General features: G+C 36.3%; 3 protein-coding genes across 5 annotated transcripts in view; 1 reads left to right on the forward strand and 2 right to left on the reverse strand.

Annotated features, from left to right (window-relative positions):
- Positions 1-4,514: 4,514 nt before the first annotated feature.
- Positions 4,515-23,365, reverse strand: LOC123534224 (uridine diphosphate glucose pyrophosphatase NUDT14-like). The gene is made up of 6 exons (XM_045316373.2): positions 23,300-23,365; positions 10,887-10,968; positions 10,287-10,330; positions 8,251-8,315; positions 7,600-7,816; positions 4,515-6,175 (listed from the first exon to the last, which is right to left on the reverse strand). The coding sequence occupies exons 1-6, from the start codon at positions 23,359-23,361 to the stop codon at positions 5,941-5,943; spliced, it is 705 nt and encodes a 234-aa protein (XP_045172308.2). The 5' UTR covers positions 23,362-23,365; the 3' UTR covers positions 4,515-5,940.
- On the reverse strand, positions 12,203-14,348 carry LOC123534204 (uncharacterized). The gene is made up of 2 exons (XM_045316333.2): positions 14,031-14,348; positions 12,203-13,730 (listed from the first exon to the last, which is right to left on the reverse strand). Exons 1-2 carry the CDS (start codon positions 14,171-14,173, stop codon positions 12,383-12,385), a joined length of 1,491 nt encoding a protein of 496 aa, XP_045172268.2. The 5' UTR covers positions 14,174-14,348; the 3' UTR covers positions 12,203-12,382.
- LOC123534208 (adipocyte plasma membrane-associated protein-like) overlaps positions 23,043-23,403 on the forward strand; it is a 77,677-nt gene continuing 77,316 nt past the window's right edge. For 2 of the 3 annotated variants that reach the window (XR_008372302.1, XM_045316344.2), the window contains exon 1: positions 23,044-23,252. Coding sequence is in view for 1 of the 3 variants with exons in the window: in XM_045316353.2 (XP_045172288.2) it covers positions 23,224-23,252 (29 nt within the window). In the remaining 2 variants the exon portion in view is untranslated. Of the gene's footprint in view, positions 23,253-23,403 lie in introns of all 3 variants that reach the window. The other variant, XM_045316353.2, reaches the window with a different exon arrangement.

Raw genomic sequence — 23,403 nt, forward strand, 5'->3', positions numbered from 1 at the left:
CCTTTTCATGGCTAGACACAAATGGTATGTTTTGACGGACGTCAAGGTACACTCACATTAAAGAAAACTATGTAAAATATGATATTCCACATTTCAATGGCATGCATGACAAAAGTTCTTGAAACCTACAAAAAATTAATATTTGTATAAGAAATCACTTATTATCAAAGTATGTAATATTATCTTCGACTAGATTATCTTTTAATCCAAATAATATGGAATGGGATTCAGACGTTGATATTTTTTGCTTTTTCATAAAATACGCGCTATTCAATTATTATATGCAATTACTAATCGTTTAAGTTTCTGACAGTATCAACCTGTCGATTTGCCGAACGGAAGCTTATGAAAAATCGACATACTGGAACCCAGGCTAATTACAATACCTTAACAACTTGTTTCTTCTTTTACCATTATCCGTTCATTCGTATTTTCCTTTCCACTAATTTAGAAAAATTGAAGTATCCACAACCAGGGTAGGAGGGCGACATCACTTTCCGCTGATATGTACAGTCAATGCCTACCGTTCTACGTTTTTCTATAAATATGTTGATGTCAATTTTGTCCTTTTAACCAGTATATTTTTGATGCAGTGATAAATCCGTTACCACCACAGCACAGACTGTATAAACGAAAACATAGACCTATTACCTGGCCTTGTGACTATCACAACTGGCACGGGAGACAGACACGCACTGCTTTAGCTCATGAGAATGTCAACATATTCATGAACACTCCTCTGTAACTAGTTTCCCAGCAACAATTTTACATACTATTTCTTACAATGGTCACTGGCGCATGCGACTTCTTTTATCAAGTTAAGTCTTTGTAACAACATATGTCATTATCTTAGGGACATTTGTCTGTTTACTGGCAAGGTATGTACTTACACATGGAAAAGGTGATCACATTTTGATTAAAAGACAAACGCCATAACATAGAAATGCTGACTGTATAGTGCAGAGGTACAAGACTTTATAACTGATTTCGCAAACATCAAATCTGGTTATGATATGCGGTTGCAAGAAGCAAGCTAGGCTATCTAAATGACCAAGAGACAATGCCTACGTGCGATATCAAGTAGAGCCCTATATAGTATACTGAAAGCAAAGACAAAAACAAAAAGGTCACTACATTCTGTCTACTCAGTAAACCTTAAAATAAATGGCTGTCTTTCATACTGTGAGTAAAGAGTGATGGAAGAAGATGCTCTAAATGCTCTTTCATAATACTTTGTTGATATAAAAAATGATCAAGAATTACCAGATGTAGAATTTTCAAATAGATCAGGGAACAAAAAATATAAAATATTGACACTTGTAAATATAAACGATTGGCATTTGTTAAACAAATTATGAAACCCGTATTTACTTAAAGGTGTTTTCTATACGGCCTTAATGAACTGCATAAACTGCGGTCAAGTTGAAACTTCCGTTAGGCGACTTACTACAACCTGTTTCAGCCATAATGGTAAGGCACTGACTCAGAAGTGCTTATTGTTATTTAGAAAAGATTGTTACTGTTTCAGACTTAAAAAATCCATCTGACAGTGTCTTTCAGTATGGTAACACGTATGTCAAAACCATTTGGCATTTAACCACACCATATGCCTCTTCCATGCCCTCTGAAGAGTCATCCTCTGCCTGTATGTAAACTTGTTGTTCCTTAGCAATAACAGAAACAATAACCTTTTGCTGTGGTATCATTTAAAGTGATAGCTAAATAAGATTCCATTCCCCAAACTTAACCTAATAACTGTACGTAAAACCAAGTACTGTCACTAATTTTCTGTTTTTGTTTTAAGCAACATTGTTACGTAATACTGAAACTGAAATTGAAAAGGGGCAAAACGTGCACATTTATAAGGCTTAAATGTGTTATTTCCATGAGTTGTGTTGACAAATGCATTTAATTATATACATTATTAAAATAATGCAAATAATATTATTCAGTTTTCCCAAAGGTTTATTGAGCTAATTTTTTATCAGTCTATCAGCCAAGCTGTATGAAAAAGCATACATTAAAAATTGCCATGTTTACGGAAATAACAAGAACTTATTAAACGACGATGTACATGGATTTTTATAATCAAATATACCGTTATTTAAAAAAAAGAGAAGATTTTTATAATGGGGTATTTTTACTTTACTTACAGTCATGTATGTTAATCTCTATCATTTCTATATTGTTTTTATTTCATCGACTCCTCTTCCTTCAACATACGACAAATCATGCATGCGTGGAAGCTATCTCAAGATATCTCTTAAAGTGGTAAAGCGGAAATCGAAGTACACTGTACATCGGAAAGATTGCCAGTGACACGTTGCAGTTTCAGTATCATCGAATAATGTTACATTTTTAATTAAATTTACGACCTAATACGGTACAAAAAAAAAAAACAGGCAGAAATGTCATTTATAAAACGAACGAATTTCGTTATTATGAAAAAATATCGTAACAAAATCCTAATTTCATGACGGCTGTTTATCGACCATATGTGTCAACCTTGCACACCCGGGTTATTATAATTAAAAGCATTTTATTTTTTGTGTGACTTTTTGAAAAAGTGACGAAGTCTTAAAATAAATAAAATAATGTAAGACACACATTAAAACACTATCTTGTTGCAAGTATGTTTTGTATTTCTCAACAAGGTTCAATACATTTTTTATCAGAAAGATAAAGAAAAACATTTTCCACAGCATCAATTTTGTGACAAGACTGAGAAAACAAGATCGATGTGGCGGTTCTAGAGGCATTCACCTAATTTTCACAAGATAACAACTTTTAAAGTTATCTAAGAAACAGATATGCATACAAAAATCCACTTAGTGACATCTAGCCCGCATCTGGTAGCCAATATTTAACAAACCAAAATGGACTCGGTTTTGCTATATATTTTCTGATCTTTTGGGATCGTCAAATCAATTTATGTAACAGTTTTCCGCTTAAGCAAGTGCTAAGGGAGAGGGTGGTGTTGTGTATTTCATTACCCTTCATGAATAGATTCATCCCTACCTTTTGCCAGGTCGTGTTCTATGCTTCCGAATAATACTTGGACATATTTCATTGAACAATTGTGGTAGTGGGGTACCCAGCAAAGGGACATTTCTGTGATACGATTCTGAAATTTACCCGGCAGTTTGTGATGAGATTTTCAAGTTTCAACTGTTTACATACGGTCAAAAAAACTGTCAATGCCTCCATATAAAGAATCTAACTAGTTTTATCTTGATAAAGTCATTAAAGAAACATGTCTGTATAATCATTTCAAAAACGCACTTGAGGTTTAGGAGTTTCTTCTATTTTAGCTATGGTGTCCACGTTTTTGCCTAATCGGAATAATTTGAACAAACCTCATAGGGGGATACATGTACCAAATGAATATTTGAATGAAACTACTTCGAAATAGGACCACAACTTGCTTACAAGATTATTGAGAGATCCCCGCTATATACATACAAGCATGTTAATCATGTACCCTAGCCTTCACATTTTTTATTAATCTGAATAATTTGTACAAACTTTTCAATGGGTCATATAAGCAAACTTTCTGTGAAATGATTTAAATTATGAGATGTCATTTGAATATTTTTCTGTTTTAAGCTCTGGCAACCCTTTATGTGCAACCCAGCAAAACCGTTATAATGATTTCGAAGAAGAACCACCCAATAACCGTCTATGTCAAATGTCATCAACTGCCACCAACGGATTTCAGATGATATGTCAATAGAAGAAAATGTGTACGGACGTAAGCCACTCCAAATACTTGCTTAGGTGAGCGAAAAAAATCACAGAGTACAGAGAGAATATTTAATGCACTTTCAGACAAGTGAAACTTGTTGAATTGGTAAAAATAATACTATTCATCTTCGGTCCTCTTCTGCGTTCATAGGGTCACAGACGCGGGGAATGACGTAGGTTGAAATTAGTATTTCATTTAACTTCTGTTTCATTCTGTAAGCTTGACAGTTTCTGGGAAAAGCGTATCATTTACCATATTAGCATTTACACTGTCTAATTACAAGGTAAAACAATACCTTCCCATGTCATCAAATATTAAACACTTCAGGATGTAAATTACCACTCACACTTTATTAACACAATCGTGACAATCCTTGACATCGGTTTTGTATTTCTCCTTATATAAGGGACATAACTATAACACAATATCACTACCATAGTATAGCGCTACACTGCGGTTATCGTAATTGTGTAAACGCTTTGTAGAGATAGACCCTAAAATTTTCAATGATAGTAATACATTAAATAAAGTCTAGAAATTGATTTCCAAGTCCTTGAAATAACCAAAAATGATTTCACAAATGTGAAGTTTATGATAGTTTTTTTTAATATCAATAACAGAAGTTTTAAATTTTTAATTTAAAGTTGTGATCCACGAAGAATGACAACTTTTGTCTGGGGCTAGTACTTGTAAGCAGAGATATCTATTAGTTTACTTCCCTTGCAATTACACAATTGAGTGGAAAATGAAAACTGTTTTAGACACAATATCATACATTTTTGCACAACAAAAACGTTTAGGATTTTTTCATTTTTGTTTGATTTACCCCTCAAAACATGGTACCTAAGTATATGTCAACTTACTTTTAACAAGACAATAATACAAGAGCTGTCAGTGGACAGCGCGCTCGACTATTCTCAGTGCTTGATAGTATAATAATAAGCAATGAGTAAAACTTTAACATTACAATAAGCATATTCTAAGTCGAAAAGGGGCCATAATACAGTCAAAATGCTTGATAAAGTTGCCTCCTCCTTTTTACAGACTGGGGTCATGATGGTAAACAAGTATGCAAAATATGAAAGCAATATCTCAATGGACTTTGAAAATGTTTGGGGTGGTACGCAAACTTTAACATTTATTCTAAGTTGAAAAGGGGCCATAATTCATTCAAAATGCTTGATAGAGTTGCCTCCTCCTTTTTACAGACTGGGGTCATGATGGTAAACAAGTATGCAAAATATGAAAGCAATATCTCAATGGACTTTGAAAATGTTTGGGTTGGTACGCAAACTTTAACATTTATTCTAAGTCGAAAAGGGGCCATAATTCAGTCAAAATGCTTGATAGAGTTGCCTCCTACTTTTTACAGACTGGGGTCATGATGGTAAACGAGTATGCAAAATATGAAAGCAATATCTCAATGGACTTTGAAAATATTTGGGGTGGTACGCAAACTTTAACATTTGTGTGACGCTCACGCTAACGCCGACGCCGGGGCGAGTAGGATAGCTCCCCTATTCTTCGAATAGTCAAGCTTAAAATGAAGTACCAGTAAGTAAATAATAGTGCAGATAATACAGTTTTGCTTGTATCAAAATGTCACAACAGAAGCACTTTTGTAATACAGAACACCTGGTAGGATTAGTAAAGGTACATTTATATTGATCTCTCTATAATTGATTTCCTATGCCTACGCTTTGTCGTTTTGCACACTAAAACCAAGACAAACAAATGTTTGATTAACAATATATTACGTCCACTAAGTAAGACAGTAATACAGGTACTTGATGAGTACTCTACCATGTCTTGTGCCTTGAAAAGTTAAGCAATAGACTTGCATAGTATATGGAGGGCTTGGTGCGAAACGATTGTACATTATTCTTTATTTCATATGCGTTAAAACGGTTTCGCACCAAACCTTCAAACGTTGTTTAAAAAGTTTCAGCAATTTTGGTGCATCAAGGTATATCGAAAAGAATTTTTGGGCCGTTGGTAAGTCAGTCTAAACTCACACTCTACATAGGCTGAACTGGAATGTCACTTTAACTCACTTCTCCATCATATGATCTAAGCCAAAGTCTTTGGTCCCATATACTTTTGTATAACGTTCTGATTATAGCCTTTATAACAAAAGTTCAGTGTTTTAACTACATAACTTTTTAATGCTACACTTAAATTTACCACAAATGATTCTACACCTTTTTTGATTGTATATTTTCATAAAACCACATAATAGCGAACATAACTCCAACATGTTTTGGTTTCGACTCGTCCATCATAAAAGTCCTTCCCTCAGAAAGTGGTATTTCAACAATGTCAATCAGTTCACCTTCGTGTTGGTTACCTCCCCCTGGCGAAACTTTCATTTCATCTGTTACCTCAACATAAAACATATCTTGATAAGCCGCTGACGTACCCACACCATTTCTATAAATAAATACGGTATATTAATGTACTACACTATGACATAAATTCTTGGTTCATAATTTATATTTTCCCGAAAAGAGTTAATACAGTACCAATTCAGTGAATCCGTTAAGTAGATCATTTAGTGGTTTCTAACAGTTACTTACATTTTTACTTCTTAATCTATAAACGGGTATTAGATCATTCCTTGACCTTCTAATGAGTTTAGTTATAACTTTCACTTCACTGCGCTCAGTTAGTACAAAATTTAACTGCATCAGGATGTCAATAAAGGATCTATAACTTGTACTTAGATTACACTACTGCGGCCAGTTACTAGATACCGTAACTGTACTAACTTGTTCTCCGAAGTAACAGAAGGCACAAGTAAACTATTCATGCACTGACCAAAAGATTAGGAAATAATACCTTACATAATTCCGACTGATTTACTAAACATTGCCCAGTTTATTCTAACTTGAAATTTCTATGAGGATGCGAAAACAAACCAGAAAATTTAAAAAGGATACAACAACTTTATTGCGTTAACAGTGAAAATTATTAAGATTATATAAATTAATAAAAATAGGATTAAGTACCCAAATGTAGACTAAATTCATACATTTCCGTCATCCCTGTTGTATTAAAGACTGTGTCGCAAGGCAAAGCTAGAATCCAGCATTTTCAAATGAAATGCAAACGCAGCACTTAGTGAATATGAACTTTTGCAAAACTGTTTGGTCACCAAACTGAATATCTAAACAGTCGTAGCAAATATGTTTGCAACTAAAAGAAAGACAAGACTGCCTGGCATAAAATTTAAGATCAAAAGTTGTTTTTCAAACTTCGGTTCTTCAATTCATAAACAACGTTTCACTTTGATAGCTGAAACTTTCTAATGAGATAACTTAGAAAGGTAAACAAAGAACTTGTCTAAAGATAATAGCATCATACTTACATCAGAGATTTGTAAGAATGATAATAAATTTATACCTAACAAAGATAACACTGTTTAACAATATTAATTTATTAATGGGAAAAAGTCATTTGAAGAAACATCATGCATTGTTCTGCAAATATGGGACCTTCGTGGCCGAGTGATTAAGGCCGCCAACTTCAAATCACTTGTCCCTCACCGATGTGGGTTCGAGTCTCCCTTGGCGCATAGAATTCTTCGCCAAGAAGCCATCCAGCTGGCTTAAGGAAGGTCGGTGGTTTTACCAAAGTGCCCGCCCGTGATGAAATAATGCTCGGAAAGGCACCTGGGCTCTTCCTCCACGCAGAGAAACTGGGAAAACGCCATATGACCTATAATTGTGTCGGTGTGACCCATTCCCCACTAAAAATGTTTTAGAAATAAACCTTTTTTGCAAATAATATTTAACCGAATTTTGGGAGCTATACAGAGACAATGATAAATGACTACCAGAATGGAAGAAATTTACCTAAATCCTGTAATCCTCCGCAGACTTTCTGTTGTGACCTTGTACCCGCATTCCTCTAGAATCTCCTCCTGTGCGATCTCGGCAACAGATTTCTCCTTATCCACAATACCAGCGCACAGTTCATAGGTCAACCCAAGAGAGCCCGGGTATTTCGTGTGGTCTATGGTCACATTACCTGTTTCATCCTGCATGGATTTCGCGGCGTTAATGTACACAGCTATAATGTAAATAAAAAATCCATTTTATACAGTATGAACATCAGTCAGCCACTTCATATTATAACCACCGTGGCATTGAACAGTACTTTTTGCTGGTAAACTTGTGCGCAGCTACATTACCTCCCATTACAGTCCAAATGCCAAAAAAAAAACACCCGGAAAATTGATAGAGTGACAAAAACAAAAAATATTCCAGTCTTCATGTGTGGTATTATTCGTTTATTTCATTTTATCTTTTCAACAATGATGATAAGTAGTTAAGCATGTCTCCTACTGTATAGCGGGTCTCTATGGTGGAGTAGTTATGCCTGCTAACTTCGAGTCACTTGTCCCAAAATTCCGTGAGTTTTACATGCTAAGAAGCAATCCAGTTTGTCTGCGAAATGTCGGTAGTTCTTTCAAAATTTAACATACATGTATATGTATTAATTACCTGGTCTAAACTGCTTGACAAGGATAAACACATTTCGGCTTGAGTTGTAGATCAATATTGCTACGCTACAATCAAAAAAGTAATTTATACAATAAACTGAACATATCTGTCAAACAGAAAAAGAAAGATATTCAATACTTCCATCGGAGTTATGCAAGCGATATTTCAGTTAATTTTCTTAGGTACAAACATTTCATAAGAAGAGCTGTCAAAGAAGACAGCATGCTCGATATTTCGATGCTCGATAGTGCAAGAGGGTACATCTGAGAAAACTAGAGCTGCCACTGAAATGTTTCCTGACTCCAATGTGGATGACTATATTGGACAATAATTTAAGTCTGAATCAAATGTATTAAATATTTACCTTAGACAGAGGTAGAGTATTAAAACCTTAAGTAAGTATAAAAGGGATATAATTCATAGAAAATCTGCAAGAGTAATCCACCATGTGTCATATCATGTGGGTAATAATGTAGAACAACTATATATATATATATATTCTTAGTTTGAATTAAATCCATCAAGTAATAAAAGAGATAGAGCAGAAGCAAATCGATTAAGTAAAACAGGGACATAGTGAAATGCATCAAAATTAACCTTAAATTGACCAAAAATACTCAGTAAAAAGGGACATAATTCATGAAAATTGGTACCAGGCTTATGGACCTTGTGCCAAATGATATACGTGATGTTGTGGAACAACTATTTTAAGTTTGAATAAAATCCATTAAGTAATAACAGAGAAATGAATGTGCACTAAAACTTTAACCTGAAATTCGAAGTAAAAAGGGGGGGTAATTCACCAAATATTGGTGCAATAGTTATTATTATTATTATTATTATTATTAGCCAGATTTATATAACGCCCTTTTCATGATAAACACGTTCAAAAGCGCTTTACATATAGCAAACGCAGCCACACAGGGCGCGAAATTCATCCTCTACTAGTACAGACACAGAGCGATCTGACCAGAGGGACAGAGTGAGATAAAGTCCCCAGAAGAGATAGAGAGAAATCCTTTTTAGATACAGACCTGTCCGGCTAACTTAGCCTAGCTCTCTGCGAATAGACAGTCTGGTTCTTTAACGTGCGCGGTGTATAGCACCGATACACGCAAAGCCTTCTTTACTGGGAAGAACCAGTACAGGCCTCTTAGTTAGGTGGGAGACACTCAAGAGCATCTCAGAAATTTCCAGTGTCTGGACCGGAAGTTATTGCCCTTGAGTCGTATGATGTGGGTAATGAGGAGAAATAACTATTTAAAGTCTAAAGCAAATCCATCAAGTATGGGAGAGATAAAGTGAAAGTGCATCAAAGCTTTAACCAAGGTGTTGAAGCGGACGTGGATGCGGACGCCAGGACGAGTAGAATAGCTCTACATATACTTCGTATAGTCGAGCTCAAAACTACCTCCGTCGTAACTAACACCATTAAAATGCGACCGAATGTTCGGCTACTTACATTCACGTACGTAATACATACAATAAAATGAAACGGAAATATTACAAGTACTAAGAATAAAATACCAGTGAAGTAATCTATATTTAAAACATTCAAAGCACGCAACTACCCATACAGCACTCCACATAAATATAGTGGTACGTGTGTATACCGACTGCGCACATGTATAAACACAAATGGAGGCAATAAATAAAAACGCAGAAGCAACAAACAAACTTGAAGAAGGAACACCACAGAAACCGCCTTAGAACGGTCCATCGCAAAATTACCAGTCGAATGTACTGGTGCCAAACCCCCAGGTGAATCCCTTATACACATGTAACAGTGACCACAGGAATATACTTTAAAACAACAATATGCTCGTGCAAGGATACACAGATAAATCAAAACCCATAGAATCGTATCTGTATGTACTCAGTTGCTTTGCAGAAGCCAAAGCACCAACAAAAACACCACCGGGGATTCAGGAGCTAATTGTCAAGGACTTCTCCACCTGTTCTGTAATTGCATAATCAGAAGAGAGCAAAGTGAACAACTGTAAAAGAACTGATGCAGTGGGTATGTGATCACTTGCCTGTCATGAACCTTCATAGCATCCCATGCTCTCTTCCTTCCATTCTGAAATGGGGAAAAATATACTTATAACCATCAATGAAAACTGAATTAAAACATATTACTGTAGTTGTTTAAACAAGACATCGAATCCAGTATTTTATATATAAGGTAATGGAAACGAAAACAAATCAACTAGAATTATAAATAAAAAACGTAAATGCAGACATACACGACTAAGACAAGCACCAACAGCCGCACAAGCCGGAAGCTAGACTAGGAACCTAACTATATCTGGGTCCCATGCATATTTTCATAAAGAGGTAGCTTATTTTACACAGAAAATTATTAATATATTATATTAGTTTTAACTAATTTATTTCAGCTCGATTGCGATGAAAACATTAAAGCTTATTTGAAGTATTCTCGAGACCATTTTCTGAAAAAAAGCAGTACTCGTATCACATGAGGAGTGGCTTGACCCAAGTTGGGCCCGAACCCACGACCCCTGGGGTGGAGCGGTCGGTACATTAACCACTAGATTTACGCTTTCCTTATTCCAGACTAGTTTTTTCTACCAAACTGACATTATCCATGTACTAAGTAAAAAGGAATAAATAACCTGTGTGAATAAAACCCGTATCGGCTTGATGTAATTTGACTTCTCGCACTCCACAAGTTGAACATCTTTTATATCATCCATTCTGGAAATAGACGTTAAGAAAATAAAATATTGGACAATAACCCGCTGAACCTGGTTTAAGGTTTTATTCCTAACAGACTGATTGTCAGTCCATATAATTACATATAATTAAAAAAATCCTTTTTAGCAGGATATCAGGGATTGCAGTGAGTATTAGTCAATTGCGATGTAATACCCTTGGTTATTTGTTTCACTTTGCTTTCCACACGGGCACAATTTCCGCCTTTTCATAGTGGTTGTGGATCGTGTGCATTATTTTAGGCACGGGCGGGCACCTATGTAGAACCACCGACCTCCCGCAAACAACTTAAAGTCTTTGTTGCAAGACGACATGAACAGGGCTCGAACTGACTGTAAAGGCCACGTGATTCGAAGTCAACGATGGTAACAACTTGGCCACAAAATCCCCAACAACTCGAATGTACATGTAGTAATCTCTATTTATCATTACAAACAATTCAGTTTTATCAAAAGCACGAAATAATGCATATACCGGTATACCTTTATACTAACAATAACCATAATAACGCATATATACATTTAGACACATCTGCGACTTACAATCTCTAGCCAGTTACAAAAACAGAGTCAGGCAATGCGATATTGTTTATTAAAAAGTATTCCGTTTTGCTCAGATTGCTTTATGTAACACAGATATTAAGAAAAGTGGAGACTGTTGTTGTAAGTATGATCTAGTCAGATTATGCTGGTTAAGGATGTTGACATTAAGGATGAAAAAATGGTCATGACGGCCTTAGATTACCCACCTGAATAGATAGTAATAGTTAGAACACGTGTTGAATTTGAACTTGCAGACAAGTGCTCGTGAATCATTTTGGTAAAGAGTCATGTGACATTGTTTTGAAAACTGACCTGCGGTTTAAGTTTCAACATTATGCATATCGTCGTCTCGGTGCGAAACAATTATTTGCCTTTTAATTAAAATACAGTTACAATACTTTCGAAAAATAAAAACATCATCTCGCGGCCATTTTGGTGAATCAAAATAATTTGAAAGATGTTGGTGCATGAACACTCAGGAATCGTTCGCAAAAGTATGGACCAAGCTCATTAACTTCTGAGCAGATGAAGTTTGAGAAAGTATGAACGAACTATGGTGTGCATACGGTTAAGTAGTGGTCACAACGGCTCATCCCCAAGCTCATAGCACTCAGGTTAACTAATAAGGTAACAACTTAGATGGGTTTAATAAGACACTGACTTGAATACGTGGATGATGGTTAAACCTTCTAATTAAATGCATTACACAGAGTGTTGCAAACAGCTCAAAGGTACATTAAAAGCATTCTGGTCACATAAATGTTAACCGTACTTATAAATAAATTGTAATTTTCAGGAAAGGCATCAAGATTATCCATTTGATAAAGTACTGTATAAACTATCACATGTATTATTTATTTAAGTTCAAACACTTTAATCACATTCTTGAATTTCATGGCAACAACCAGTCTGTTATTGATCCGATCGTAAACAACTGACTGTGGATTTCTAATTCCATTAGACGGTCCAGCTATATCACCTTGCTTTTGTAAGTCATGGCTGTATTGCACAATACTATGGGAGTCAAGCATTGGAATCATTATCTGATCATTTGAATCAACGGCAATCGCATTCTCAGACGTTAAATTCTGAATCTGAATTTCTTTACACGCTTCTCCGCTTTTAGTCATCACACCAAGTCTGTCGTGATCACCAATGAAAATAACTTTCTTGTAGTCCAAAGTAAGGCATATTCTCCCAATAGCCCCTCCAGTGCTAAATTCTTCTAAATGTTCTCCTGTTATAGTGTACTTGCATATTTTGTCACCTGTCGAGACATAGACTGCGTCTGAGGAACAAGTGAGCCCTTTACATCGTCCTGGAATAGTAAAAGAATCTCCAAGTAGCAGACTATCTTTCAATTGTATGGTCTGAATCAAAGTATCAGTTCCATTGTGAAGTGCAACAGCAGCGTTCTCTGCATCTACACTAGAAACAGCAACAGGGTCACCCGGCAGATCACACGTGTCAACAACGTGGTATAAGACATCTAGCTGCTTCAACCGGCGGTTAGCAAGGTCAGCTGTAAGAATTGTCCCGTCCTGTAACTGACACATATCTACCACACAGCAAACATGTTTGTCTCCTTTCACCCTGATATCAAACTGGTTTTCATGCTTTATTTCATGCAAACGTGGAAAAGACAACGGCTGCTCAAATGAAAGATAGGTTCTATCTTTCCCAAACCACGACAGATTTCTAGCAAAGTTCTCTACCTTCGGATCCACGGTAAACTTAACTATTTCTCTGTGCTTATGATTCTTCATTGTGTCACAAAGTTTTTGTGCTTTCTCCATCATCTGCCTCCCTTTCTTCATATTCACAAATTGTTCAACGGAAATCAGATCTTTCGAAGACTTCCAATGACTTTTCATCTTTTCGAAGAAAGCAAGCATTTCTTCGCACTTCATTATTTCTTGCGTTACCACCTTATTTAACTCTTTGTATCTCTTCTGTATATACTCTTTACCCTTTCGTTCCATTCTATCCAAAACCCAGTCAATGAGTTTCCGGAACTCTTCAATCTCCTTTACGGCCACTTCCGTTTCTTCTTGTAGTTTCTTCTTATCTTCCTCTCTTTTACTCTTCAGTTTGGACAATAAACGTTTCATTTCGGATAAGTCTTTGCCAAAGTGTTTGAAATCTTTCTTCTTCATGGTGTTTATAAAGTCATTTGTTATAGGTTCTAGTCTGGCGCAAGCTCTACAAAATATAAAATTTATAAGCTTATTCAAATTAGTCAATAAATCAATCTCTGCACTAACATTTAACTTTTAACATTTATTACGAATTGAAAATTTTCGATTCAAAGTATAGCACTGTATTTGTTCATAGTATGTAAACCGTTATATGATAATAAAACCGTGAGACAATTTTTATGATACTGAGTTCCAAATTGTCCCGTTATAAAATCTCTTGTTACTCACGTGTTAGATAAACCGACGTGAGATACAAATTATATAATACTGAATATCAAGTTGTTATAAAGTTATTTTAACTCACATGTGCTTTTCCGAAGCGCAGACAGAGCACAGCACCATGTCATGGTCCCGGCATATAATATCCAAAGTCATCTCCGGATGTCCATCACAAAACACGCCAAAGTCAGACAAATTCCCGTCAAATAGTTTACTTCCTGTTGCCATGATTTTTTTTTAATATTGTGTCCCTAAGTTTGATTTCCAGTTTATTTTGACTTAAACAAGTGTTGGTTTCAAGCTTATTGATCGATTTGCTTTATGCAAGTATTGTAGTTTAGTATTTTATTCAATAATATGTAATTGATTTTTCAAGATCTTTTAAACCAAAGAGTCGGGAATCGATCAGAGCTATTTATATCATTAACAGAATAAACATGTCTGCTGCACTTAACGATTTTCAGTAGTTTAAAGGTGGTTAATCAGATTTTGGTCACTATAACACTTTATTTATTTATTTATTTATTTTGTTGGGTTTAACGTCGCACCGACACAATTTTGGGTCATATGGCGACTTTCCAGCTTTAATGGTGGAGGAAGACCCCAGGTGCCCCTCCGTGCACAATTTCATCACGAGCGGGCACCTGGGTAGAACCACCGACCTTCCGTAAGCCAGCTGGATGGCTTCCTCACGTGAAGAATTCTACGCCCCAAATGAGGTTTCGAACCCACATCGATGAGGGGCAAATGGTTTGAAGTCAACGACTCTAACCACTCGGCCACGGAGGCCCCCTATAACACTTTAATCGCGACTAATTTCCATATGGTATGGCATTTATACGGTATATTTACTGTATAAATGCCATACCATAAGGGACCTGTGATTAAGTTAGTAATCACTGCAGGTATTTTTAAAATTTGATTTTCCTATACTCGTTGCACAACCAAGATAAAAAAAGTTTAATATAAGTATAAATTTAATAAACATACGATACTTTACCAAAGAAATGACATGATTATAAAAACTACTGTATCATATTTGTCACTTATTTACATTGACAGTTATGTATTAAACCGAAAGTCATAAGAAATACAAGCACTCTAACATGGCTCGATTTGATTGCCAGGTTATAGATAGAGTTCATTAAGTGAATTCTTCGTGAAAAAGAAACCGATAGGGAGGGAAACGGAGCGTAGCGGAGTGACCGACCGAGGTTTCTTTTTCTCGAAGAATTCTCTTCATGGACATAGCTAACCCATCAGAATTGCAGAGTCAGTCGTGTCGGATTCTCCGCCTACCTTTAACTAACAAAAATGTGTCGGCTTCCTTTGAAATACGACGAAGGGGCGGTCATTGGTATGCATGCGCATTCAGTCGACGCTCTTCAGTTCTTCGAACATTTTTGCTACAGTCATATTGTTATAGACAGAGTTTATGAAGTGAATTCTTCGTGAAAAAGAAACCGATAGGGAGGGAAACGGAGCGTAGCTTAAAGAATTCTCTTCATGGACTCTTATCTGACATAGTGTGAAATCTACGTTTGACCAATCAGAATTGCAGTCAGTCGTGTCGGATTCTCCGCCTACCTTTGACTAACAAAAATGTGTCGGCTTCCTTTGAAATACGATGAAAAGGGCGGTCATTGGTACGCATGCGCATTCAGCCGACGCTCTACTGCGTGTAGATCTGTTCTTCGAAAATTATTGGTACGGTCACATTGGTCTTAAGGAAAAAGAAGCCATATTTTTTTAAAAATAACTCGCTCTGATTGGTCAAAAAAGTACGTTGCATATTATTTAAACAAAGATGAACGTCATGCTCTGTATATTCTGCAATTAGCAAATTGGTAAGAGAACATTGTGACGTTAATTATGACGTCAAATTGCCGCATGACTTCCGGTTCATTACACATAGGATAAATAAAGTCCAGCATTATATCTATCAAAATATTTTAATGAGTATGTAAGAATGAAAACAATCAAGGCCATCTTGTGGTTTATCGTCAAAATTACAACGGTTCATCGTTCAAATACGTCGATATTTAACCACTCGGGCTAATGCCCTCGTGGTTCAATTCCTGCGCATCTAAATTTTGAACCGAAATAAATTAGACGAGAACCCTCTCTAAGGCCTTGATTATTTGATAATTTTACAAACTTGCATTTCTAATAAATTCTGATAAATATAATACATTAGTTCTTATATCATATTTAAGTTTACGCATCCTTTGAAAATTACCGCCCTTGTTCAAATGAAGTCAATTTGGACAAAATTTAAATTCAGATATGCATTTTAAACATTATAATAGTCTAGATATTCAAAACATGAATTTAAAATAGGTAGGTTTCAACATGGACACAAAAGTATCTATCTCCGTCATATTTAAATATTTCTATCATAAATCTAATAGAACTTTAAAGTTGTTTTTTTTTTCCATTTAAATTTTCACATATAACACAACGTTATACTTCTTTATCACATACCCTACTACGGATAGTACCAAAGCTGTCCATTTTTTTTTTTTGTTGTTGTGTTGAGTCTCGACGTCATTACTTAGCTCTAAATGGTATATAAATACCCCAGGTGCCCCCGGGAACGATTTCAGGCACAAGCATGCACCTGGAAGGAACCATTGACATTTCGTAAGCCAGCTGGATGGCTTCCTTGAAGGGAAGAATTCTACATAAATGTATACAAGAAATATTCCAGTTGCCCGTATCAATAACCGTAAACGTAATTTTTGCTGTTGTTGTTTTTTGTTTTGTTGGGTTTAACGTCGCACCGGCACAATTTAGGTCATGTGGCGACTCTCCAGCTTTGATGGTGGAGGAAGACCCCGTGTGCCCCTCTGCGCATTATTTCATCATGAACAGGCTCCTGGGTAGAACCACCGACCTTCCGTAGGCTAAGCCAGCTGGATGGCTTCCTCACAAGAAGAATTCAACGCCCCGAGTGAGGCTCGAGCCTACATCGATAAGGGGCAAGTGATTCGAAGTCAAAGACCTTAAACACTCTGCCACGGAGGCCCCTATAAACGAAAATGGCAATAACGTATCCCGCGGGTTAAACTGGCACTCCTAAATCAATATACGTCATTGACATTTAATGTGTGTGTATAATAAACGGGAAAAAATGTATCAGCTGTAAATACTGTATGGAAAATAATTCTGTAACAAAAAATGTCAAGGATGATCATTTTGTCAGTCAGTCGTAATATTAAAACAAGAGCAACGCCTTGCGGGTGCAGACGCTCATCCTACTTTTTTGTCTCTGTATAATAGAAATATTGTCCTACCCATGATCTTCTAAGTCCAAAAAGGGCCATAATTCTGCAAAAAGCAATGTAGAGTTACGGTACTTGCTGTGCAGAGTCAGTTTTTAATGGCAAATAAGTGCTCCAAGTTTTAAAGCAATAGCTTTGACCGTCAAGGAGAAAAGTTGACCTGAACGAAAAACTTAGCCAAGAAATCTGATATTTTCTAAGTCTAAAAGGGGCCATAATTCTTGCAGGATGGAGTTGTGTTTCTTGCTGTACATGGTCAGCTTTTGATGGTGAACAAGTGTTGCAAGTTTTATTAAAGCAATAGCTTTGATAGTTTAGGAGAAAAGCTGATCTAAACATAAAACTTAACCAAGAAATCTGATATTTTTTAAGTCCAAAAGGGGCCATAATTCTTGCAAAAAGCAGGATGGAGTTGTGTTTCTTGCTGTACAGAGTCAGCTATTGATGGTGAACAAGTGTTGCAAGTTTTAAAGCAATAGCTTTGATAGTTTAGGAGAAAATCTGACCTAAACATAAAACTTAACCAGGCAACGCCGACGCCGACCAAGTGATGACAATAACTTATCTTTTTTTCCCCAAAAAAAACAGATGAGCTAAAAACGAAAGTATTGCATTTTCTCACAGAAATTATGTAACTGAATTCAATATCAACAGAAACTAAACAACACATCAAGCAGACTTGAGCAACTGCTGAAAATAAAGGTTTCAATAACGCTAACAACATAAAAATGCATGATTTTTATATGTAAAATCAATCTTTTCACGTTTAATCTTAGTGACTGGTAAGTTTTGTGGTTTTGTTCAGCTGCCCACGCGGGTTGAACGCCCATTAAAGGAATTAAACACGTTTAAACAAAACATTTGCAGAAAAGCAGCAGAAAAAGTCTTAGAAACAAACACAGCGGTTCAGGGAAATGATTTACATCGATGGCGGATGTGACGTAATTAACGTTGTTGTAACGTTGTCAATGACGACGTAAACAATAAAGCATATGGTTTGTGGCGTAGGCCTTCATTTGACAAAAATTCGCGAAACAGTCAAGTTCAGCAATAGGTAAGTATGTCATCAAAATGAAGCATCTATACTGCAGCATGTTCAAGTTTATTATCATACAAGAAAGTCTTCAAAAAGAAAGCAATCTTTCGAGAGCGCAGCAGGTTCAAGTTGTGTGTTTATTGTGTCTTCAAAGCGAAAGAAACAAGTCTTCAAAGAGAAAGATGTAAGTCTTCAAAGACAGCAGCATGTTCAAGTTGTTTTTTTTTTTATTAAGCGCAGTAAGTCTAGGAAAGCAGGTCTTCAAAGAAAAAGCAAGTTCTCAAATAAAGCAGCATTTTTATTGTGAGCTTGTTGAAAGCAGCATATTTAGAAAAGCAAGTCTCTAAAGAAAAAGCTAAAGAGAAAGAAAATCTTGAAAAGAGCAGCCTGTTCAAAGCGCAGTGTGTCATGCAAAGCAGATCTTTAAAAGGGAAGAAAGTTTTCATCGAAAGCAGTATATTCAAGTTGTGTGTTTATTATGCGCAGCGTGTCTTGGAAAGCAGGTCTTCAAAAAGAAAGTCTTCAAAGAATGCAGCATGTTCAAGTTGTGTTTATTATGCCCAGCGTGTATTGGGATGCAGATCTTCAAAGAGAAAGCAAATCTTCAAAGAAAGCAGCGTGTTCAAGTTGTTTGTTTATTATACGCAGCGTGTCTTGGAAAGCAGATCTTCAAAAAGGAAGGAAGTCTACAAAGAAAGCAGCATATCCAAGTTATGTGTTTATTATACGCAGCGTGTCTTGGAGAGCAGATCTTCAGAAAGAAAGTCATCAAAGAAAGCAGCATGTTCAAGTTGTGTGTTTATTATGCGCAGCGTGTCTTGGAAAGCAGATCTTCAAAAAGGAAGGAAGTCTACAAAGAAAGCAGCATATCCAAGTTATGTGTTTATTATACGCAGCGTGTCTTGGAAAGCAGACCTTCAGAAAGAAAGTTATCAAAGAAAGCAGCATGTTCAAGTTGTGTTTATTACGCGCAGCGTGTATTTGAGAGCAGATCTTCAAAGAGAAAGCAAATCTTCAAAGAAAGCAGCGTGTTCAAGTTGTTTGTTTAGTATGCGCAGCGTGTCTTGGAAAGCAGATCTTCAAAAAGGAAGGAAGTCTACAGAGAAAGCAGCATATCCAAGTTATGTGTTTATTATGGCAGCGTGTCTGAGAGCAGATCTAAAAAAGTCATCAAAGAAAGCAGGTGTTCAAATGTTTGTTTAGTTCGCAGCTGTTAAAGAGATCCAAAAGGAGAAGTCTACAAAAACACATATCAGAGGTTCAGCCAGTGTTGAAGCAGATCTTCAACAAGAAGGCATAGAGAAAGCAGCATATCCAAATTATGTGTTTATTATACGCAGCGTGTCTCGGAAAGCAGGTCTTCAAAAAGGAAGGAAGTCTTCAAAGAAATCAGCATGTTCAAGGTATGTCTTTATTATGCACAGCGTGTCTTGGAAAGCAGATCTTCAAAAACGAAGGCAGTCTACAGAGAAAGCAGCGTGTTCAAGTTGTTTGTTTATTTTACGCAGCGTGTCTTGGAAAGCAGATCTTCAAAAAGGAAGGAAGTCTACAGAGAAAGCAGCATATTCAAGTTATGTGTTTATTATGCGCAGCGTGTCTTGGAAAGAAGATCTTTTAAGAAGAATGTCTTCAATGAACTCAGCATGTTCAAATTGTGTGTTTATTAAGCACCGCATATCTAGGAAAGCAAGTCTTCAGAGGGAAAGCAAGTCTTCCTGACGAGCACCATTTTAAGACGTGTGCTTATAATGTGCAGCATTGTCCTATAAAGCAAGTCTTAAGAGAGAAAGCAAGTCTTCAAATAGAAAAGTCTTCAAATAGAAAGCAAGTTCAAAATGGAGGTAAGTCTTCAAAATGAGAGTCAGTCTCAGAGAGTAGCATATTCAAGTTTTTCGTTTTTTATTCGCAGCACGTCTATGAAAATGAGCATTCAACGAGACTTGCATGTTGTGTGTTTATTATACGCAGCAAGTCTATTAAAGAAAGCAAGCCTTTAAAAAGTGCAGCATGCTCAAGTTGTTTGTTTGCAGCATATGAAAGAAATCAAGTCTTCAAAATCCAAGCAAGCCTTTAAATAGAATGGAAGTCTTCACAAAGAAGGTAAGGTGCATATTTGTTCAAGCTGTTTGTTTATTTTGCGCAGAAAGTCTTCAAAGATGGCAGTAAATCCAAGTTTATTTTAAGCGCAGCAAGTCTTGGGATCTAGTCTTTAGAAAGAGTAGCATACCAATGTTGTATTATTTTAAGTGCAACATATCTAGGAAGTATGTCTAGGGAAGCAAGTCTTTAAATACAGCAGCATGTCAAAGTTGTTTTAGTTTATGCGCAGCATGTCTAGAAAGCAAGTTGTCAAAAAAGCAGCAGTTCCAAGTTCTTCTAGTTTATCCGCAGTATATCTAGGAAGCAAGTCTGCAAAAAGCAGCATATCCAATATGTTTTGTGCAACATGTCTTGGAAGCATATCTCCAAACAGAGCAGCAAGTCCATGTTGATTTATGTCTAGGAAGTAAGTCTTGGAAATATTGAAACGGCGCATCCGCTCCATTTGGACAGAACAATGAAATATGTATGTGAAGAGGAGGTAGTTTTATAGTTTATCACATGTTTGATGTCGTGGGAGTGAAATAAAGCCAAAAGGCTTAATCAAACAAAGTCTATTATTATTTTGCTTGGTTGCGTTCTATGCAGCTTGCTTTCAGTTGATCATTTCACAGGTTTTATTTGGTATTGCACTATAGTGTAAAAAGGCTTCGAAGTTGACGTCGATCTACGTATAAGAGACGTTGGTCAAATTGATTTAGTCTGTAATAGGTAGAGAAAGATGTTTTATATTTCAGCTGGAAAAGCTAGCATGTGATAAAAGAATGTTACATTATTTTTCGTGTATTTCCTCATTGAATATAATAAACGAGTTAAATAAAATTGATAAAGTGCTCGACAGAACCTCGCATTTTATTATTCACTCAACTCGTTCCTATAACATCCTTCAATTATTTATTTACGTCGATTTTTTTCTCTTGACGACCGTTGTCATCACGCGTTCACTCTCCGTAATCATGCGTGTAACGTATTAGCAGGAATACGATTTAAAATAGATTCAGTGAAGAATTATAAAAAAGGAAATTGTTCCTGGAGAAAGGCTGAGTGGTCCAGCCTTCCTAAAGATTATGGCCCAATCTCTCTCCCACTCTCTTCAAAATACAGGAATAAACGCCTCGATAGCCTTGTGGTAGAGCGTCCGCTTCGAGTGCGGGAGGCCGTGGGTTCGACCCCCGGTCGCGTCATACCAAAGACGGAAAAAATGGTACCAGTAGTTCCCTTGCTTGACGATCAGCCTTAAATCGGAAACTGGCTTCTCTTCTCTGACACCATCGCGGCGATGGATTCCATCAGGAATGACGTGTCGAGAGTGATTAATGTAAGTTGTAGAACTTGCTTCACAATCGATCTAAAATAATTTATGTATAAACTAACTGTCATTTGATTCTAAGGCACTCTAGTTAGTGACAGGCTTATATATCAATGTTTAGGTAATGTTTTGTTCTTGAAGTCTTACTGCAAGATCAAATAATGCCACTTTTTTCCAAGACACATTATCATTCAAACTCCTGTTTTTCCGAGAAGCATACGTCTGTGGAACAGTCTACATGTGTCTTTGCAAGCTAGTCCCAGCTTAGAAGTATTTGCTGGGCAGCTACCACACTTCTATCAGTTCTAATTCAACTTCCTGCTTTTACTTTTTAACCTGACCTGTAAAATAGTTTTTTTACTTTATCTTTGAGATGCACATAATCTCTGTATTCTTATTATTTTTAACAGCTATCCCTGACAAAGCGCCTGCTAGTTATAATCGATAACGATTGATGAGCAGTATAACATAGACATAGACATAGTCTCGGTTTAACATAGAGTATACCACATCCAGAAAAAGTGATAAAGGAAGACAAAAAACTATATGATTTTAAACAAGTTAAGAGAGAGAGAGAGGGAGAGGGAGAGAGAGAGAGGGATAGAGGGAGAGAGAGAGAGAGACTGATTGGTCAATTCCTACAACGGATGGCGACCCAGTCTCTCTCTTTATTTTACTACTTGTTCGAAACCTGGCGACAATAAGCTGGTGGTACCCAGCGAGACCCCTGCCTCCGAGAGCAGTTAATAATATGTACCATTTACAGAAGTTTTTGGTACATAGGGGGACCAGGAACCGTGGACATTTCTTCTTCCTTATTCTTATTCTTCCGGATAAAGCACAGGGCCCACTCTGGAGCATCGACGCACTTGGTTTCTGCTGGAACAACTGATACGTATTAGACCTTCCTGGTTTCTGTTAGAAACTTTTAAAAGACTTCATTTCCAGTTTTACAATATGAAGTACGGTTAATTAATTAAAAAAGAGTTATTTTTTCTGCTGAATTATTCACAGATTCTACACATAGGCACGGGTCCAGTGTATATTTTTTGTTTAATACAAAAAATCCGGTCACAGTATCACATACATTGATGTATATTCATATTCAAAGTATATGATACTGTGACCGGATTTTTTGTTATCATTTGTTTTCATTTGACTAACATATAAAAAGTATATTTGTGTGAAAAAAGGGATTTTTTATATTACAAAAATATACACTGGACCCGTGCCTATGATTCTACATACTAATCTAGAGTTATGGTCACTTGATATATGGAAAATTATGTATTTACTATGTTAACACTCTACGACATTAATTTCTTCATTAATCCTAATTAGATTTAGACAAAATGTCAGTTGTCGTAAGGACATATGATCTAGTACATGTTTATCGACATTTATATATTACGTGCCACGACAACAAATTTGGTGGTGTAAACCAAAGTCATTGTCATACTTGATAAAACTTATGACTGTACGGTGCGTTAAATTTTATTGCAATTTTCTAGACTTTGTTTATGTTTGAGAAAATAGAGTGTTGATCCCCATGCACATAGCTAAAATATACCATTTCAGGTAAACTGTTTTCACATCTGTGCTTGACAATAACAAATTATACTTGCATTTCTCCGTGCACTTTCTGTTTACATTGGGTCCGAGTCAATTCGTAAGAATAATAGAACATGAGAATCGTATTTCTTTACAGGTGTAATGTAACTAAATTTGT

This window comes from Mercenaria mercenaria, chromosome 1 (assembly GCF_021730395.1).
Source record: "Mercenaria mercenaria strain notata chromosome 1, MADL_Memer_1, whole genome shotgun sequence".
Lineage (NCBI taxonomy): Eukaryota > Metazoa > Mollusca > Bivalvia > Venerida > Veneridae > Mercenaria > Mercenaria mercenaria.

Coding starts and splice junctions, on each gene's coding strand:
- LOC123534204 (XM_045316333.2), bottom strand. CDS start 14,173: ATGGCAACAGGAAGTAAACTATTTGACGGGAATTTGTCTGACTTTGGC. Junction 13,731..14,030: donor TGCGCTTCGGAAAAGCACAT/GTGAGTTAAAAT, acceptor TATATTTTGTAG/AGCTTGCGCCAGACTAGAAC.
- LOC123534224 (XM_045316373.2), bottom strand. CDS start 23,361: ATGTTCTATTATTCTTACGAATTGACTCGGACCCAATGTAAACAGAAA. Junction 10,969..23,299: donor CAGAAAGTGCACGGAGAAAT/GCAAGTATAATT, acceptor GTCTATTTCCAG/AATGGATGATATAAAAGATG. Junction 7,817..8,250: donor TGTCAAGCAGTTTAGACCAG/GTAATTAATACA, acceptor TTTACATTATAG/CTGTGTACATTAACGCCGCG.